Source organism: Thamnophis elegans, chromosome 2 (genome assembly GCF_009769535.1).
Source record: "Thamnophis elegans isolate rThaEle1 chromosome 2, rThaEle1.pri, whole genome shotgun sequence".
Lineage (NCBI taxonomy): Eukaryota > Metazoa > Chordata > Lepidosauria > Squamata > Colubridae > Thamnophis > Thamnophis elegans.
The window spans coordinates 16,138,516-16,158,462 of NC_045542.1; the positions used below are offsets into that span (position 1 = coordinate 16,138,516).

General features: G+C 40.7%; 1 protein-coding gene across 1 annotated transcript in view; it reads right to left on the minus strand.

Annotated features, from left to right (window-relative positions):
- Window positions 1–4,219: 4,219 nt before the first annotated feature.
- NCKAP1L (NCK associated protein 1 like) overlaps window positions 4,220–19,947 on the minus strand; it is a 103,015-nt gene continuing 87,287 nt past the window's right edge. The window contains exons 30-31 of the mRNA XM_032211886.1: window positions 9,926–10,015; window positions 4,220–5,072 (exon numbers count right to left, since the gene is read on the minus strand). Of these exons, the coding sequence (XP_032067777.1) occupies window positions 4,947–5,072; window positions 9,926–10,015 (216 nt within the window). The 3' untranslated portion in view covers window positions 4,220–4,946. The remainder of the gene's footprint in view (window positions 5,073–9,925; window positions 10,016–19,947) is intronic.

A 19,947-nucleotide genomic window follows, 5' to 3' on the forward strand; every position in this document is an offset into this window, starting at 1 on the left:
TATAAATATTTTGAATACAGTGTATTGTTTGGGCATACCATTTTACAAAAGAAAAAAAAGAAAAAGTATATTGTATTACAGTATGGTATGCTGGTTTAACATCTACAGACAGGAAGGCACTACAGAGAGTGATAAATTCGGCACAAGAAACCATTGGTTGCCCTCTGACACCACTGGATGACATTGCCAGATCTCGCTGCTTTAGCAGAGTAAGAAAGATACTCAAGAGATGATTCACACCCTGGTCAGTGTCTCTTTGCACTTCTACCATCAGGCAGAAGACATCAAAGTATAGCCAGCTGAACAAACAGGTGTAAAGAGCTGTGAGACTTAAATACAACCACAATAACTCCATGCACACGCTAGGTTTTTTTTTTCCTTTTTCTTTCTTTTTTCGTTTCTGTTATAATTTTGCACCAGTGAGGTTAAAACCAATTTCGTTGTATTTAAGTACAATGACAATAAAGACTATACATATACATACTATAGTAGTAGTGATAATACAACAATATAATTCTAACCATATTTATAATTATATTAGCTTATTTATAATCTTACTCATTATATTAGCATATTTATAGTTATAAACAACATTCATATTTTACTTGAACATAACAATGCTCTTTCTTCATCTAATTTCTACTTATCTCTAATCATTAATAAGACCTATTCCAAGTTAAATAATAATCTCCTTTATCTTTTATTTTCAATGTCAATCTATTCATCTCTGTACAATCCAATATTTTCTGAATTATATTTTCATCTGACGGGGTGTTCTCGTTTTTCCAATATTGTGCTAATACAATTTTTGCTGCTGTCAATAATGTAACATTTTATATATATAGTCCCTTTGTCATAGCTTTCTGGTATTATACCTCACAAGAATATTTCTTTTATAAATCTGTAGGCTGCTTAGTCATCTTTTCCAACCATGTATTTATTTTCATTCAATGTTTTTGCTAGCCTTGCTTGTGGCAAATGCCACCTGTAAAGCATTTTATAAAGATTTCCCTTACGTGAAGTAGCTATTGTCAGTTTATAATTCCTATCCCAAAGTTTTTGCCGTTTATTGCCATAGTTAGAGCAATGATGACAAAGCTTTTGGACTCAGCATGTCCAAAATTTGGTAAAAGTCTAACTTGAATCTGTTGGTGTGTCTCACGCTCATTCACACTCAAAAAACAAAAGATAAACAATTCTCTATCTTTCCCCCATCCTGAACAGGGGCATTCAGGGGTAGCGCCAAGACTGGGCCTTGATTTTAGCCCGGTGCCACTACTTCACTCAAACGGGCTGCCTCACGCCATTTTGCAAGGCATGTGAGCTTTGGGAAACAGTGCAATTGGCATGCAGTTCAGTGCTCCCCAGGATCGGCCATGCACTGCTTATCTTCAGGTAATGTTCCCTTCCTGTGGACAGGCCCCAGGGCCTACTGGAGGCTACTCTAGGTCACATGAAGCCTTTGTTCTTAAAGCTATTTCAGAAAATGGCCTTCCCAAGTCTCTGCAGCCTCCACAAATCACATAAATGCACACCTCATGCTTCTGTGATTTTGGGTGGTTGCTGAGGATGTGCAAATACATGGCCCCCTCATGTGACGTCTGGAAGGTCCAGAGCAGGGGTGAAATCCAGCAGGTTCTGACAGGTTCTGGAGAACCGATAGTGGAAATTTTGAGTAGTTCGGAGAACTGGCAAATGCCGCCTCTGGCTGGCCCCAAGTGGAATGGGAATGGAGATTTTGCAGTATCCTTCCCCTGCCACGCCCACCAAGCCAGACCACGCCCAACAAGAACCGGTAGTAAAAAAAATTGAATTTCACCACTGGTCCAGAGGCTGTGCAAGAGCACGCCCCACTCTTGTGTGGCCTCCACCATCTCCAAAATAGCACAACAATGTGGCGTACTTTTGATTATTATTGCAACCTTTACGTCCTGAATAAATTGTAATAAAATGGTTTTTCTGTCTCAGCCTGTTTCATTGGAAAAACATGCATACCGAACCACAAGCCTGGAGCTAGATTCGGCCTTCAGCCAGGTATTGGTGCAGGTTGGCATGTCACCCCCAAATGTCATGTTGTGTCATCTTTGACACGTGTCATAAATGCACCACCACTGACTTAAAGTCTGCTTTTCTCTTTCTTGCCCTTCTAAAAGCCAAGCTTATAGACTGCGGGGACTTACAAACCAGGAAACAATGATGACCCATTTCCAAAATCTTTTTTTTTACCATGGGGACAGGGAATTGGGGTGCAGGTGGCAAGGAAGGTGACTATGCAATGGGACATATTAAAAAAGGAGAAAATTATACATAAGACAGGTAGAATATTTCCCTCCCTGCCCTCCTCCCCTGACATCAATGCAAAATTGCCATGGGAGCCCGAGGCTCATTCTGACTCACTTTTCTAATATAAAACTTTGTTCTTGAGTACACTTGAACAAGGCTAATACAAACAGGGAGCTTCTGCCGTATGCAGGAAGAAAGAGCTTGGAAAAAGGTAATTCCCTGCAGGCAGAAGAATTAAACATCCTTTTACTCTCCGCTTCTCTGCTCTCAATCATCCGACTTTTTGAAGTTGTGTTTCTCAGAAGCAAATTCTGCCAGGGATTCCCAAAACTGTTCACAGGAAGAACACAATAAAATCTTAACCATAGAGGACAATGATGTACTTATTACTGAAATGCTTGTTTAAAAATATATGCCAATGGGATTTATTGATTAAAAGTTTTGTTTATGGGAAGAAGGGAACCATGAAATGCAAAATCAGAGAGTAGAGATGGTAATTGGTATGTTTGTAAGTGCTGCAAATATCAGAAGTTGCGTATTTTTTGCTTGCTTGTTATTCTTCACCTTTTCTTTTACCATTTATAATTTATTTCCTTTTATTTGTTCTCTTTCTGTAATTTTTAAAATCTTTATACAATTTTTAAGAATAATTATTTATATACAATATATCTATATACTGTACTACCAAAACTCTTGGATCTGTATTGGAAAGTATAGGGCAACTATTATTGAACCAAGGTAACTCAAATAGGCTAGCTTACAGAAGAATGCCAGGACTCCGGTGGGAATGAAATTTGGGGAAGTTGTGGGCACTTCAGTGCCATCAAGCCTTCCAATCGCACTTCATAGAAACCTATAGGCTGCATGGCACAAGGGAAGATGGGAGGGCTGCTCACCCTTTGTTCCCTGGATACAATCAGGTGATGATGGCAAGGCCCAGCAACCAGGGATTGGCTGCTTTGGACAAGCCAAGTCAATGGATAAGCCAGCAGGAAATCATAAGTCATTCCCACTGCTTTTTTGCCCATGGTGAGGTCATTCCATTGTTCCCCACTCCTCAGCAACATCTCTTACTAAAATTAGACCGGTGGATCAATTCCACCAATCAGCCGAGAAGTCATTTCCAATGCTCCCTGCCGACTTCCCACAAGCAAAGTCAATGGGGAAGCCAGCAGGAAGATGGAAATTGCTTCTGCTCCCACTGCTGCATCCAAATGGCTAGCAGCAGGGCCCAATGGGTGAACAGCGATTGGCTGCTTTGGAACAGAGGTTGAAATATGAATTCTCTTGGGGACAGTGGGCATGGAGGGAAGGATGAGGGATCAACTGGGATGCCTGAGAGGTAGGGAGTGTTCTCTTGCTCCCTAGAGAGAAGCATCCTTTGAGGTCATGCTGAAACGGATACAGAGGGTGCAGTTTTCCTCATGGCCCGCAACTCCCTGTTCCCCCTCCTTTTAGCAAAGTGGCAGGAAGTTCCACAGGTCAGCCAAGAGGGAGAAGAAGTGAATTTATTATACTCCCTGCCAGTTTTCCACAAATCAGTGGGGAAGCCAGCATGAAACTGGAAGTTGCTTAACCTCCCACTCTTTTTTTGTCTGCCTGTAGTCATCCTGTTTCTCTGTTTAGATAAGAATTTCTAAAAGGTTGCCAAGTGTGTGTGTGTGTGTGTTTCTTCATCTTCAGAATCATGTGGGGCAAATTGTGTACTTTCTTAGATGTTATTAGGCCAGGAGAACAAAGAAACGAAGACATTTGAGGATAGATTCAAGTTTATTATTAACCAAAAATATCAAGCATGACTAAAGGATCATCAAGGTACCTGCCAGGCTTTTAGATTAGTTTTGTGTGATCCAGCTATGATGGTTTGTTAAAGAAACCATGGCTTAGCAAGAGTGAACCTAACTTATTATTCCCTATCATTAATTCAGTCTTAATGCTTTGGGCTACAGCTTCCGTCTCAAGCCAACGCATCAATTGCTATTCGGATTGGGAAAGACATAAGGGGTAGATAGTATAAAGAATGTCTTCCCTATTCCTTATTGCCAATTCCCATGATTTTTTCCAAATGAAAACAGAAAACAAAAGGAACAATCAGGCTGATTAAATTTTCTGACACATACTTGGAATACAAGATTGCCGGCTATTTCTTTTCCAGGAGAGTGATTATTATAATCATTCATTTATAACTTTATTTTCAGAATATATATATATTACAAAAATTGGTGACTGCCCTAAGGAGCTTACAACCTAATTGGTGGATTGAAAGAATTAATGTGTGTTGAAAAACATTTAGACTTATTTTTTCTACATGTGACTGGAATGAACATTTTGAGGTTTATCTGGGGGCTGGTCAGTCCAAGCAGACATTTTTAAAAGGGGACAAAGGCTGAAAGTGGTAAAACATAGCACATTCTACCAATAAGTACCCAGAAAACCGTCCAATGGTTATACAATTTAGACTAGTAGTAATACTGGCTAAAACAAAGGCTACCAAATTTTAGCTAAGCATTCAAGAAGCTGGGACTGGTTCTCTTTAGACAATAAGTTGAAGGGTCAAAGAGACAGTTTGGCCAAAGCATCCACTATCCTTCCTATCCAATCCTGCCAAATATTCTGCAATTAGGACTCAGCAATCCATGTGGATGGCCAGAAAGCAAGGCTTTTCAATGTGTAGAGAGACGGCTCAAAAGTGCGTTTCGGGAGATTTCACGGTAAGCATTTCGCAGCAGCACATAAGGGAAGCAGGTCTCCAGCATATCAACAGTCAAGAAGGATGACTCTTCCACAAGCTGAAAGAGATATATAAAAACAGAAATAAGGCAGAGAAATAATTTACTGCCACCTAACCAGCAGGTTAAAATCAAGCACCCTGCCTGATAAAGTAGCCAGATTCTATTCTGGACTCTGGTAAGAGCCAAGCAGGCTATCCTTTGTAAACAAAACATATATCACATTCACATTCAGAGTTTGTTTCCTGAAGAAGGCAAATTCATTTGCTTTATAAGAGGTGAAGGCGTGGCACTCTTACTATACGGTTTCAGAACTGCAAAATCTGTTGGGACCACAGACACCAAACAAAGTTCATCGCAAACAACTGCAACCTCTTTGTCAATTCTACAGACTTGGTGGATTGTGAAATGTATTCCCGATTCCTTGTTTCTATGACAATTCCACAGCTTTAAGGGCTGTTTTTTTTTAAAAAAAAAAAAATCTATTTGATCTTTTTCTGAAAGTATCCAGGGAATAAGATTCTATGTCTTTAGGTCTGTTGATTTTGCCTGGGTGTGATACAGTCTGCAGTATTCTTTCTCCACCATGGACACATCAGAAATTAGAATACTGCTGACCGTCCAGCACATCTGATGATGATGTTCAGCAGGAGTCACTGTAGCAATGGGGCTCTGCCAAAGGTGATGCTGATGAAGCAGCTATACCTCTTCTCCAATTGGGATAATGAGTGAATGCCAGGCTGGGCTAACTCATTCACATACTCCAGGGAGAAATATTTGCATTTAAATTGCTTTGCTGCAAAAGCTATGCGGCCAGTGAAGAATATCAACTCCCACCCAGGAAGCCAGGGCCCCACCTGGCTGAGCCATCTCCTCCCATCAGCAAGAAAATCAATAACTATCTCCTGCTGCCAAGGGAGCTCCTAATGGAGATGCATCACCTGAGCTGCTACAAAGGACCACTCTGTCGTCTTTTCCAACCAGAGCAGCTCTTTTTACCAACACAAGATGACCAGCCCAGTAATAGTAACCCCCCACTGCCCAAGAAGGAATGGTATTTGCTGTCTCTATCATTGTCATTCTTTGCTGCTGCCTATCCTGGAGGAGGAGATGTTAGTACAACCGAAAAAAAGACCCACAATGCATAAGTATTGACCAGTTCCTCTCGTTGCAAACAAAAAGATCTGACACCTAACAATATTTCCTCATATTGTAAGTCATGTCATGTACCTTGACTTATTTGCTTCAGATTTTGTGCTACTTTATGACAATGGTAAATGGTTTTTTTAAAATGGGGCAGCGATCTGTCGTGCAATGGTTTTCATTACAGATAGTCCTTGACTTACAATTGGTGGCTTAGCAACCATTCAAAATGATGAGGAACCCCAATTTCCCCCCCCCCCAAAAAAGGTTCTTCTGACCAATTCTGAAGTTCCAACAAATGGGGAGGGGCCTCGGTACTATGCAGAGGTGGCATTCTGCCAGTTTGCCTCGGTTTGGGCGAACCAGTAGTGGCAGCGGCAGAAGGCTCCACCCACCTGCCCAGACATCATCACGGACGCTCTTCCGAACTGGTAAGAAGATTTCAATCCTGGTCCCATGACCACATTTTTGGCATGTAGCAAACAGCCTGAATTTATGGCCATTTAGAGAGCTCCACAGTCACGAATTTATGATTTATGATGTTTTTCCAGTTTCTTGGGGGGGGGGGAACACCCATAGTGTACAATAAATTTGCTGAACAACCACAGCATTCACTTAACAATCAGTGCAAAAAAAAAGTCATAAAATTGGATCGGTCATATGATGATCCAGTTTATAACCATTACGATTTAAGACTGTAGGCTCAATTAAAGTCGTACGTCAAAGACTAGTATATTTGGTGCATCACTTTATGGTGACTGAATTCAACCACACCCAATGGCCTAAGGGACTCTCCTTCCCACATCCAAGGGCCTAAGGGACTCTCCTTCAAATTTGTTTCCAAAGTAGGTTTCCCCAAGTACAATGACTTTTATTCATCACTTGTTTTATGGTCGCTGATGAACACTGTGTACAGTTCATAAAGAGCTACAACACTTAAAGACATCTCTAAACAAATGATGCAGATTAATACAGAACCTCAAATATCATATTCATACATTATCTAAAATTCTAGGAGAAAGGATAAAAAGAAAAGACTCTCTAAAATGCTTAAGGCTAAATTACTAAACAAGTGAAAAACAAAAATCCTAATATACCAAACTACTGAAGTGCCAAAATACGCTACTAAATGATTAAAATATTTTTTTTGAAAATTATTATAAAAAATTTTATTAACCATTTCTATAACATATAATCATCACATGTAAATTATTACCTAGACAATATCATGTTATAAGAGAGGACAATATAAATGTGCAATCATCTTGCTTTAAAATCAAGCCTAGTATACTTCCCCACCCCCACCCCCGAGCCCCCACAACCTACCCCCCCCGACTTCCCAGAACCCGTACATGGCATAGATATTTAACAACCACAGTCTAAGATATATTGATAAAAAATAAAAGTAAGAAGTTAATAACATCTTTACTTTGAACTTAGCTCCTCCTTTCTAAACTAACTTTAGACAATTTAAATCATTCCTAATCTTAAGCATAGGCTATCTGGAATTTCTTAGTCCCATATTTATTTTGAATATAATCAATCCATTTTTTCCAGTCTCGTTTATATCTCTCATTTGAATGGTCTTTAAGATAGGCAGATATTTTAGCCATCTCAGCTAAATTTGTGACTTTCAGTGTCCATTCTTGAATTGTAGGCAAATCTTCCTTCTTCCAGTATTGCGCCACTAAATGATTAAAATATTTGAGGTATAACCAGATTTATCAGCCAGACAATCTGTCTCTTTATTACTGTTATAGGCCAATGTCAATTATTTAAATGTCCATGAAAACAATACATAAAGCAGTAATTCTTATCTGTCTTGATTTAAGTTCCTTCTTATAGCAGCTGTATCTGGCAGGCTGCCAAACAAAATTAGGCTACTTTCCCTGCCATATTAAAATCTTTATCTGCAAGTAGATAATGTACATATAATATATTGAGTACAAATGGGATGTTTTGTATTAGGAGGCTGTTATCTAGATTTGAATATCCCTACAAAGGAGAGGTTAGAATATGGACTAGCTTTTCTAATATAATGTTCCCACATGAGTGGAGTCTTTCATTGATCAGAAAGTTCTTGTATCTTCCCTCAGGGAATACTAAAGGATGGAAGTATTGCAACGTTAAATATCTGTTTAAAAACCACCAGCATGTATACACAGACAAATCCTTACACAGAAATATGATTCTCTGAGTTTTGAATCTGTCTATGTGGTTGCTAGGACTCAAAAATAACTTGATGGCACAAAATTAATCAACCAGTTAATCAGCAGTCCTCTGGTCTTTTAATTTGGAGCATGTGTATTGCCATGCTGGCTTTCAATGTGGGTGCCACCAGCAAGCGCCAAGCAAATGAGAATCCTAGAAAGTGAACTGATCAGCACAGACATTTCTCAGCAATGTTTTTCATGATTATTAACGTCCTCTAAAGCTTCACAGCTTTTCTAAGAGTTATAGAAAGAAGGCAAGATGCAAAAGGTCCTCTGTTAAGAGTCAGCATTTCGCCCCCAACAATCTGAGTGCTGATTTTACCAACCTTGGAAGGATGGAAGGCTGAGTCAACCTTCAGCCTGCTGAGATTTGAACTGCCAAATTGCAGGCAGCTGGCAGTCAGCAGAAGTAGCCTGCATTACTGCACTCTAACCACTGTGCCACTAATAATATTAGTTATTACTAAAAAATTAACCTCGTTTTGAATGTTAACAAAACAAATGAGATCATTGTAGATTTTAGAAAGAGCTGACATAGTCATGCTCCATTTTGTAACACGGCTGCAGCTGTGGAGATGGTCAATAGTATTAAGTATCTGGGGGTACAGATAACTATCTGACTTGGTCTCTTCATAAGTTATTAGTGAAGAGTGCAAACCAGCGTCTGCATTTCCTGGGTCAGATGAGGAAGGCACATCTTTCTCCTTCTGTCCTGGCCATTTTTTACACAGAGGCACAATTGAGAGTGTTTTAACAAACTGCATCTCTGTTCGGTTTGGTGGCAGCAGTGCCTTAGATAGAAGGTCCACGCAGAGAGTGGTAAGGACAACCAAGAAGATTACAGGAAGCTTGCTCCCCATTATTCAGGAAACTTACAAGTGCTATGTGCTTAGAGCTGGAAGCATTGTTAGAGACCCCACACACCCACTTCACAGTCTGTTTCTGTTGCTCCCCTCTAGGAGGAGGTTACAAAGAGTTTCTAGCCAGACTACCAGATTCCGTAATAGCTTTGTTCTCTATGCTGTTGTCTGGTAAACTCACAAGATTCGTTTTTTTCACCATGCATATATATATATACATCCAAACTAGACTGTGATGTTTATCTGTGTCATATATGTGTATATATTGTGTATATGCATAATGGTTATCTTTTGAGAGCTGAATGCAACAAAATTTCATTTTAATGTATGCTGATTACTATACATTTAAAGTGACAATAAATTCTAGTCTATTCTAAATTCTATGCTATTCTACTGTATTCTATTCTATAATGTTGGATCAACAAACCTATGCTTTTAGCAGATAGATGGGGACTGTCTGGCCTGCTTACACCTCAAACAGCATCCTTCACCACTGTTTATATTAGTTTTAATTGCTAGGAGATGGTTGAACACATTTTGCAGGTCACAAGTTACTCACTTCTACTTTAGAAGTTTTTATTTCTGTTTCCAGATATTACCTTGGGGAAAAATAAAGCAATCTAATCTGATTCTCATTTATTTGAAGCACAGTATAAAAGAAACTCACATCTAATAGCCTAACCTTTAAGATACTCACCAAGTACAGAAGCAATGAGATGGACTCCCAATTCTTGGCTTTCATCCGATCAACGTCTAGCCCTCCTTGTGAGATGCTAGCAGAAGCCAGCTGTGGAGGTAAAGGAAAGATAACAGAACTTGAGACAGTTTTCCAATGATAACAAAAACTAGAACTATAAGGTTTCATTGCAATGATTAAAATGTAAACTGCAGGTCTAAACTCTTTTCCAAAAGAGAGCACTGGTTGAGGAAATTATTAGACCTCATAGAACAAGACACTGAAATTATTTTGGTGGGCTACAAAATGCACTCATGTTTAAACAAAAAATAACCCATCTCCCTGTTTTAAGGACCAAGCATAGATACAAAGCTTGTCCCATTTATTTTCAGATGGAAACCACAATCAGAAGGGGACATTTTATTTATTTGTAATTTAGTCTTATAAAACTGTCCAACTCAACACTGACTTTGGGTGGGGCACAGATTAAAAATAGATTCAGTACCTAAAACACAAATAAATAACAAAAATAAATGTAGTGGAGGAACAGACATATAACCAAAGAGATACTGCACATCAGCTGAACATACCCCAACGTATCCCAGAGTTTGAGGAAGTATAATAGATTTTTATAGACAATTTAAAAGCTTGCATGGGTTGGAAGAATTCAAATTTCTGAGCATTCCAAAGAGCAGGTATGTTTCCTATATCCCATCGTATTAGATTGCTTAATGGATGAGACATAATCTGTGCCTATGGTGTTAGATTTTACACGGTGGGCAGAAATGATAAGACAAACTGGTCCCAGGTAGAAAATCAGATCATGAATGGTTTTATAAGTGATAACCAGTGGTGGGACCCTGCCAGTTTAACAATCGGTTCAGTGATTGCATGCTTCAGGCCCCTGTTCCACCCACACCTGATGCACGCTCCACAATCTGCTCTGCCATACGAATCAGCTGAGAGGATATAGATAAGTAAAACACAAAGGTGGGGGGCACCTGATCGACGGAGAGAACCGGTTCAGCTGATTGTTGGAGCTACCAGTTCACTCGAACCGGTCCAAACCAGCTGAATCCCACCCCTGGTAATAACAAGCATCCTGAATTGCATTCAGCAGTTTACTGAAAACGAATGTAGCTGGAGTAGTGGAAATGTTACATGGGCATACCAAGAGTCACCTCTAACTGCTCATGCTTCTGTGGATCATCAGCATACTGATGATGTCTGACCTCCTGTCACTTCTTGACCTGAGCCAGGAGTTTCATGTAGAGGTTGAATAGAGCCACAAGGCAACCCACAAATCACAGACTCAGCCTGGATCTCTTTCCACTTGTCAACACCAAATGGAAGCGGGACAATCACAGCAGCACCATAACTCTCATTCCCAAGCCTTATATCTAGTCCTGAAGAATGTCATGATTGATACACTGACTAGGAGTTCAAGAAGAATGAAGACAACTGTTATCATTTCCATCCGCACTTTACCAACAAAGGGATTCCACACTGGGTCTTGGCCTGAAAACTGACTGAAAATGGTCCATATTATCTGTCTCCTCAAGGGCCCCTTGAAGCTGTGGTTTGACCCTTTTCTTAACAACCTTCCCCCAAAACAGAATGCTAGACTGGATAAAAATTATCCAGAGCCATTGGGTCAAGTGATGACTTTTTGAAGAGGAGGCACACCACTGACTCCTTCAAGGCAGGAAAACCATCCTCTCTTTCAAGGATGAATTTACCATCCCATGCAGCCAGCTACTTGTCACCTCCTATGAAGCCTTAAACAAGGGGCATGGATCTAATAAGCGATTTGACTGGACTAACATTTCGTTTCCAATTCCTCAAGAATCCCAGAACGAACAATTTTTAGTTAACAGGACAAGATTGTGTTTTGGCCACTTTGTCAGGACCTGTCCAGCTGGAATCTAACTCAGAATGGAACCAAGTGACTTCCTCCATCAGATGTTATGGAGCAGCACAAAGATAGTGTTGAAGTACATATTCAGCAACTATTAGTAAAATATGAGGAGGAAAACAGGAATGCATGAGAAAGAACTTCAAGATTATCTGACCTTGGTATTGTTTGATATAAGATGAGTGAGGAGGAAATGCTGTCAGGCTTTCTGTTATTACATCTATTATAAAGTAGCAATCTAATATTTCTGATGATGATGTTTTCCAACTTGAGATCATGTCACAGTTACCCCACATATGCCATGTGACCATCAATGTGTATTCAAGTCCTCCGTTCCCTAGGTCAGGTCCATGTGGCCAACATCTCCAGAGCTGCATCAAATTCTGTCACGTGAAGACAAGCAAAGTCTCCCAGGACTGTCAATCTTGGATAGTTGCTGAACTCAATGACAGAATTAAACAGCTTAAGCAGGCATTTTGCTGGGTAGCAGGAAGGACAGTTCAGCAGCAACAAACTCAACTGCTCCCTTGAGCTCAACTTCAGGCCCAGGGTTTCACATCAATTATCTGCAGCTCAAACACTCTGAAAACCACTAGGGCTTTCTAGATGAGCTTTCTCAGCGTTGTTCTTCCCAAGCTGTTTTTCTTTCCCCTGGGAAAGAAGATAAGATCCGTTTCTCTTCCCCTCCTAGATAGGACGTAGTTCCATGGGAAGGGCAGGAAGGTCTCTCTTATTATCCCTGTTCTGGGCTCTGCGAAACATTTTCCCTCTGCCAATGCTAAACCTGCCGACTATCTATCTATTATCTATCTATCTATCTATCTATCTATCTATCTATCTATCTATCTATCTATCTATCTATCTATCTATCTATCTATCTATCTATTTTCTGCCTTTATTATTTTGCAAAAATGTCTCAAGGTGGTAAACATATCCAACATACCTTCCTCCACCTATTCCCCCCAAACGACAACTCTGTGAGATAAATTGGGCTAAGAGAGAGAGAGAGTGGCTGGCCCAAAGTTCCCACGAGCTGACTGGCTTTCGTGGCTTTACAAATAGCTTTGAAAGCCAGGAGGATTGCCCAGAAACATTCAAACAAGAAGCCAAATGCTCTCTCTCACACACACATAATATTCTCTCCTGTGTGTGTGTTTTGAAATCCAGGATCCCATTCAAGCAACTAAAATCTTTGTCAGGCTGACGTCGCTGATTGTATTAGAAGTTCTCTGTAAGTTAGGGTTGCCTTCCGTTATTTCAAATTAACTCCCTTTAATATTTGAGAGAATTGACTATATCGAGAGAGTTCCTTTTGGGAGATGGGTAGCTTTATAAATTTAATGCATACGTAAATTGAAATGGGCATTTCCCATTAAAACCTTCCTCACACGTAAAGACTGCAAGATGTACTGCTAATTCTTAGGATGACAAGATTTAGTTGGGTTCTTACTTTTCACTTTTTTCTAGAGATACTCTGTAAGATATCTTCTTTTCCCAACTTGCATCAATAGGATAGAACTCCAAAAACATTTTCCCACACCATATTGCCTTCACGTCATCCCGTGCCCATGAGTCACCCTTAATTAAAAATAGCATCCCCCCTTTTTTTTTTCCTGGCACCAAGGATGGTAACATCCATTAAAATTTGTCCCCATTACTTTGGAAAGAAGTCAGGTGATTAGTAGGAAAAGAGATGAAGATAAGATTAGCAGTAAGGGCAGACAAGTTCATGCCTGTATACCTGTCAACCTCGAAACGGATCAGGCCTCCTGCAGCCACTTTTTCCATTTCTCAGATTACCACACAGGTGGTGGTGGGTGGTCTGGAGTGTCAGCCTAGACAAGAACAACAGGCCATCCCATAGGAACCAGAGGTGGTATTCAGCCAGTTCTGACAGGTTCTGGAGAACCAGTAGTGGAAATTTTGAGAGTGGGAAGGGAATGGGGATTTTGCAGTATCCTTCCCCTGCCACGCCCACAAAGCCACGCCCACAGAACTGGTATTAAAAAAATTTGAATCCCACCACTGATGGGAACCAAGCAGTGGTGGGATTCAGCCAGTTCGCACCTATTTGGGAGAACCGGTTGGTAACTTTCTAAGTAGTTCAGAGAACCGATAGTTGGAAGAAATCTCCTTTTGTTTTTTCCCACTTTACAGGGCTAATCCTGTAAGGAAGGCAGGAAGGAAACATTCTGGTGTTGTTTCGAGCCTAATCTTTATTGCCCTGCTTACAGAAACTGCCTCTCCGGTTAACCCTTATTACCATTGTAACAGCTAAGGCGACCTGAGTGACCTTGAGTTGGCCACGCCCACCCAGTCACATGACCACCCAGATCCACCTACCCAGATGGTCATTAGGGCAGAGAACCGGTTGCTAAATTATTTGAATCCCACCACTGGAACCAAGGTAATCTCAACAGGTGCTGGCCAGATGGACTGAGGGGAATTGCCAAGGAGATGCCAGGACACCTCAATGGACAGTGTGACCTGGGACCTTGAGGGAGGGAATTATCTATTCTTTAATTATACTGAAACCATGGGAAATATTTAGAGCTGGTTTCGTTTTCATTCGTGCCGAAATTATGTACTCAATAAAACAGTCCTTTGAGAAAGCTGAGAGTCTCGATGTGCTGAACTGGTTGGGTTCGTTAGTTGGACATTTCTGGCAAGTAAAAATGAAAGGAAGCATTTCGAATCCAAGGGTGTGGCAAGAGATTCAGCCTGGTTACTAGCAGCCTCATTTCATTTCTCCCCCCTCCTGGAAGCAATCAAAGAGTCTACCAACAGGATAAAAACAATTCTTGCTCTTTTAACAGCGCGCACGTACACACACACACACACACACACACACACACACACCAATCCTAGCCTCCTTCAACAAAAATTGCCTTCCCCATCTATTCCCCCCCCCCCATCCTTCAAATTGAACTGAGTTCAGGCAAAACATGGAAGTTGACTGCCGCTTCCTTCTTGGGATATTTTTGTTCAACTTCCCCAACTAGCTTAGAGCCTTCGTAGTCTATCACACAGTATTAACCAACCCCACCATTGTTTAACTATCAAGCTCAGACACGTGGTGCCCCCTGCTCTACGCACTAAGCAGACCTGACCAAGGAACCAATTCACTGGGAGGCTGAAGCTTTGGTTGACATCATCTATAAGGAGAGAAGCTTGCAAGTCTGAGTGTGCTGGATAGACCTCTTCCTTTTTGTAATCCAGAAAACCGAGAGACGTTCCTGCCTGAGCTATTTCCAAGAGTAATCTCATAGCTTTGGGCTTTAAAAGGCTTCAGCCCCTTTTGCCTAGGCAACAGTTGGTGCATATCTCTTGATAAAGTCATCTGCCTTACTGCTTACACTTGAGATAATGAAGTAAATGGACTTTTACCAAGAAGGCTAATGCAGAAACAAATCCCTTTTCTCCATTGCTATATTTCCAATCTGGTCAGTAGTGAAGGCATTTACTAGCACTGAAACGCAATGAAGAAAGAATGGAGCAACTTGATTTTCCTCTGTCAGTCCTTTTTGCCTGCTTTCTTGTATTCTGGGTTGCTTATGACTACCAGGTAAGTTGTTAAATACTGTATCAGGCTGCATGTCCAAACATGAAGGTGGTCCTCGACTTACAACAGTTCATTTAGTGATGGTTCAAACTTACAACAACACTGAAAAAAGTTAGTTACGGCCATTTTTCACACTTAGGACTGTTGCAGCATCCTCATGATCATGTGATCAAAATTCAGATAGTTAGCAACTGACTCATATTTATGACGGTCATTGTTAGGAATATAATTCAAACGGTTGGGTTGGCAATATATGAATCATGTAACAATGTTGAATCTGTTTCTTTAAATCATACTGTAAAATGTGATTGGTTGCTGTTTTCCTCAATCAGCCATAAGAGGGAGCCAGAATGACTGTTAGTTCTCACTCTGTTTGTTAGATGCTGGGCTGATCTGATCTGAGTGCCGTGAGCTTTTGTAAGTTTTGCAACTGTTAGCAAACTTGATTACCGGACTGTTTATATAGCAATAGCAGTAGACTTATATACCGCTTCATAGGCCTTTCAGGCCTCTCTAAGCGGTTTACAGAGAGTCAGCATATTGCCCCCAACAATCTGGGTCCTCATTTTACCCACCTCGGAAGGATGGAAGGCTGAGTCAACCCTGAGCCGGTGAGATTTGAACTGCTGACCTGCTGATCTAGCAGTAGCCTGCAGTGCTGCATTTAACCACTGCGCCACCTTGGCTTATATGATACTGGACTATGTTATTTGGATTATCCCTTAACTGAAAGACATTGATGACTGACTGTCTTATCCGTATATGACTTGGACTGTTTGAGGGACTCTGATACCTCTATTTCCACGAAAGTAAAAGCCTATTTAAACTGCAGTGTCTCTGTATGCTGGTTTTTGTGTTCTCCAACACAACTCTCACAACGCTTCGCTGAACGTACTCGCTCTCTCAACGGGGAGCTTACCTAACAGTCATAGTATCATTTTGAAAACCTTCTGACAAGCAAAGTCAATGGGGAAGCCAGATTCACTTAATCAGCTGTGTTGTTGACCTAACAACTACAGTGGTCCACTTAACAATGGGGGCAAAAAAGGCGTAAAATGGGGCAAAATTAACCTAGTAAGTTGCTCACTTAGCAACATAAACTTTGGGCTCAGTTGTGGCCATAAGTCAAGGACTACCTACATTGGGCAATCAGCAAACTTCTTGGCTCAGGAAGGTCAAAGCATGTGCTTTTTTTCTTTTTAATTATCTTAAAAGGTCCAATGCATGCACATTTTTCACAGGTGTGATTAAAATAATGAAAATCACTTCCCTTTAAGCAAAGAACATTTAAAAACACTGTAAATTCTGCAGAAAAAAACCCCATTCATCTTCTTTTCAGAACCCCCATAAAAATGTTTTTCCGTTTGTGTGATATGTAAATTTAATCAGTTAAAAACTCATGCATTTCTAAATGTCTGTGGAGATTCTCAGTCATCCAGGTCATGGTTGTCCCAAAGGTGCTTTTTCAATTGGACTTTCTACTTTTTCTTTGAATAAGTTTCATTTCTCATCCAAGGAGCTTCTTCAGCTCTGACTGGATGGTTTGCATTTATGAAGTGGCACAACATAGGAGAACAGACCCATCAGTACAAGATTCAGCAGTCCATCTGCATTTAAAAAGACAAAGCTCACTCTTTTGAAGACAGAAAAGTCTGTATTTGGGACATAGAGAACCACTGGTTTGAAAGAAGGGTCAAAGAGGCCATCTATGTCAAAATTAAACAGCTCTCTCTCAACAGAGGGGGAGGGATACAACATCATCTACCTCCAGTCTACAACATAGTCCAGGGGTGGGTTTCTCACCCCGTTCCAACCGGTTTGGTTGGAACAGGGCCAGCAGCGTCCTCGTGCATGCGCGCGGCGCACGCATGCATACTAGCGTCTGTGCGATGCTCCAGCTGCTCCTGGAGGATCACGCAGGCGCTGTATGCATCCTGCGCATGCGTGGAAGCGCAGAACTCGTCAAAAACGGGTAAGGAGTGCGGGCGGGTGGGTGGGCCCTTCGCCGTTCCCGGAAGTTACTTACTTCCGGGTTCGCAGACCAACCGGTTCGCAGGGACCGCTGCGAACCGGTTGAAACCCACCCCTGACATAGTCCCTCCAGCAGTTCCAAGAAGGCTCCACACCCATTTGCACCACTCAGGGGACCCTGAGGACACAGATAAACTTCCAGGTGGCCTCAACAATTCTCTAAAAACAATGCAAATGACCATCTGTCTGCAAGGAATATAAATCCTTTCATTCCTCACCATTCAGTCAGAGCTGAAGCAGCTTCTTGGATGAGAAGCAAAACATCTTCAAAGAAAAACCAGAAAGTCCAGTTGCCTCTTGAAAAAAGCACCTTTGGGATAATGCATTTCTATTTGATAGGGGCAGCCTCTTCGGGGGTTAATCTTTTCTCATACCCTGAAATAATTTTTAAAAATCATAATTTTTCTTGGGGTGGGGGGGCATGTTTTAAGGGATTCACAACAGACAGAGACTCAGCTGGTGAAGAATTTTCCACTACTGGTCTCTCCCTGTTGAATTGCAGTCTTCAAGTGGAAAAGGGTAACAACATTTACCTGCAATGTGCCAGCTCAAGGATTGTATAATAAAGCTGATTGCCCAGTGCCCACAACTACCTTCCTCATTTCCATGACTCCCTTTCAACTGGCAGGATGGCAGAGTGAAATTGCAACCTGCCATGGTATCTGATCAACAAATATACTGATTCCCAGAGGCCAGAAATAAGGAAGCGATCATGATGAGTGGCACCTCTATCCATCACTAATAGCCGGTGGGTTTACCTTTTTTTTTTTTTTTTACATTTGTGTGGGATGATATAGTTGCACAAGATGTGAGTCACTTGAAATATTAGCAAGAAGAAATGTCTTTGGTCAAGGAGAATTTGAAAGACCATGGAACTGGTCCCTGAATTATGGGTAGCAGTCCAATTTGCAAATGTGTGTCGAGTCTGATAACTGGAAAAATCTCAAGAAGATCATTTAGTCAGACTTCCCTGTTCCTCTTTATTTTCTTTTACCAAGTAGCAGCCCAAATATCGGGTCTGTGAGAAGCAGTGTTACTGAGCATGACCTGCATGAATTTTCTTCCTTTCGCAGATCGGAAGGAAGCGGAACTTTAACGTAGGTCTCTTATCAGAAAGACATATGGGCTTAAGGAAGACCAAAAGAGAATGGCCAGCTGTTAACAGGAGATAATGGGCACCAGAAAGGCCCAAACTCCTCTTGAGGCAATATTTTTATGACGGCAACTGAAAATGTACAAACTAGTTGCACATGTTCAAGTATTTTTTTATCAGGCAAGATGATTCCACATAAGAAAAATGAGCAGAAGGTAAAATCAAATTGGGCTTAATGTGCAAAGGGTAAATCTAGCTTAATGTGCAAAGGGTAAATCTAGGGTAAGTCCATCCCCCTCCTTTTGCCCCCTGGATTTTTAATCACTTTGATTAATGAAGAAAACATTGAACCTTGAAAGCCTGAACATGCACACCATTTGCTAAATCCTCAGGTGGAGAATAAAAGTGTGCCTTTTGGATTTTTCTTTTCCTTCTGGCTCACCTGTCTATTGTTTTTCGCATACAATACTGCTCTAAGCACTATTGAACAGGCCACAATGACTGGACATACCACATTAAGCAAAAGTCATTCTAGGCATATATATAGTTTCAAATACTAGTTCCTTTTTTAAAAAAACCCTAATGAAGTTGATTGACAATGTATTTTCCCCCTAACCATCAAAATTAGATGTATATATAACTTTTGTCATGGTGAACATATTTTATAAAAGGCAATTATCAGCCTTAAATCTGACCAAATGCAATTTGTCTCCATCTTTCTGCAGCAAATGAAAGAGAAATTACTTTCTCAGAAAACAAATTATTTTCACTAGCCTTAAAAATAAAAAGAAGCAAACAAACCAGCAATTCTCCATAGAATAAACCAAAAGTGAATACAAGAAGAGAACAAAGGAAGCAATTCAGAGGTTGCCTTTTTATAAAAATGACACCGATAATGACCATTGTGTGAAAGAGAAGAGAATTGCCCACAAATGCAGTATCTTTAGTCATACATTATTGTATATTTGCTAGAACATTAGGATCTCTCTTTCCCAGAAATATTTTTAAAAATAATTCAAACAGCATTCAGGAAAATGAATTACCATGCTCTGATGTTTCAAAAGATGATATGCAAGAGTGTTTTTAAAGATTAATAACATTGAAAATATTTTGTTATGCAACAGACATGTTTTGATTTAATTTTTAAATTAAGCCCCAGCGAAAGGTAGTCCTTAGGTTATTTTTTAAAAGAATAAAAACAATACAAATGTTGACAGGGAAAAAAATGAAAGTAAAAAAAAAGTAATGCAGGAAAAATGCAAAGAAAGAAAAAAGAGAGGAGAGGAGGGGAGAAAAGGGGAGAGGAAGGGTGGAGATGAGAGGAAGGGGATGAAGAGGGGAGGAGGGGAGAGGAGGGGAGAAGAGGAGGGGAGGGGAGAGGAGAAGAGGGGAGGGGAAGAGAGGGGAGGAGAGGGAAATGGTTCACAATCTAGGGACCTTTG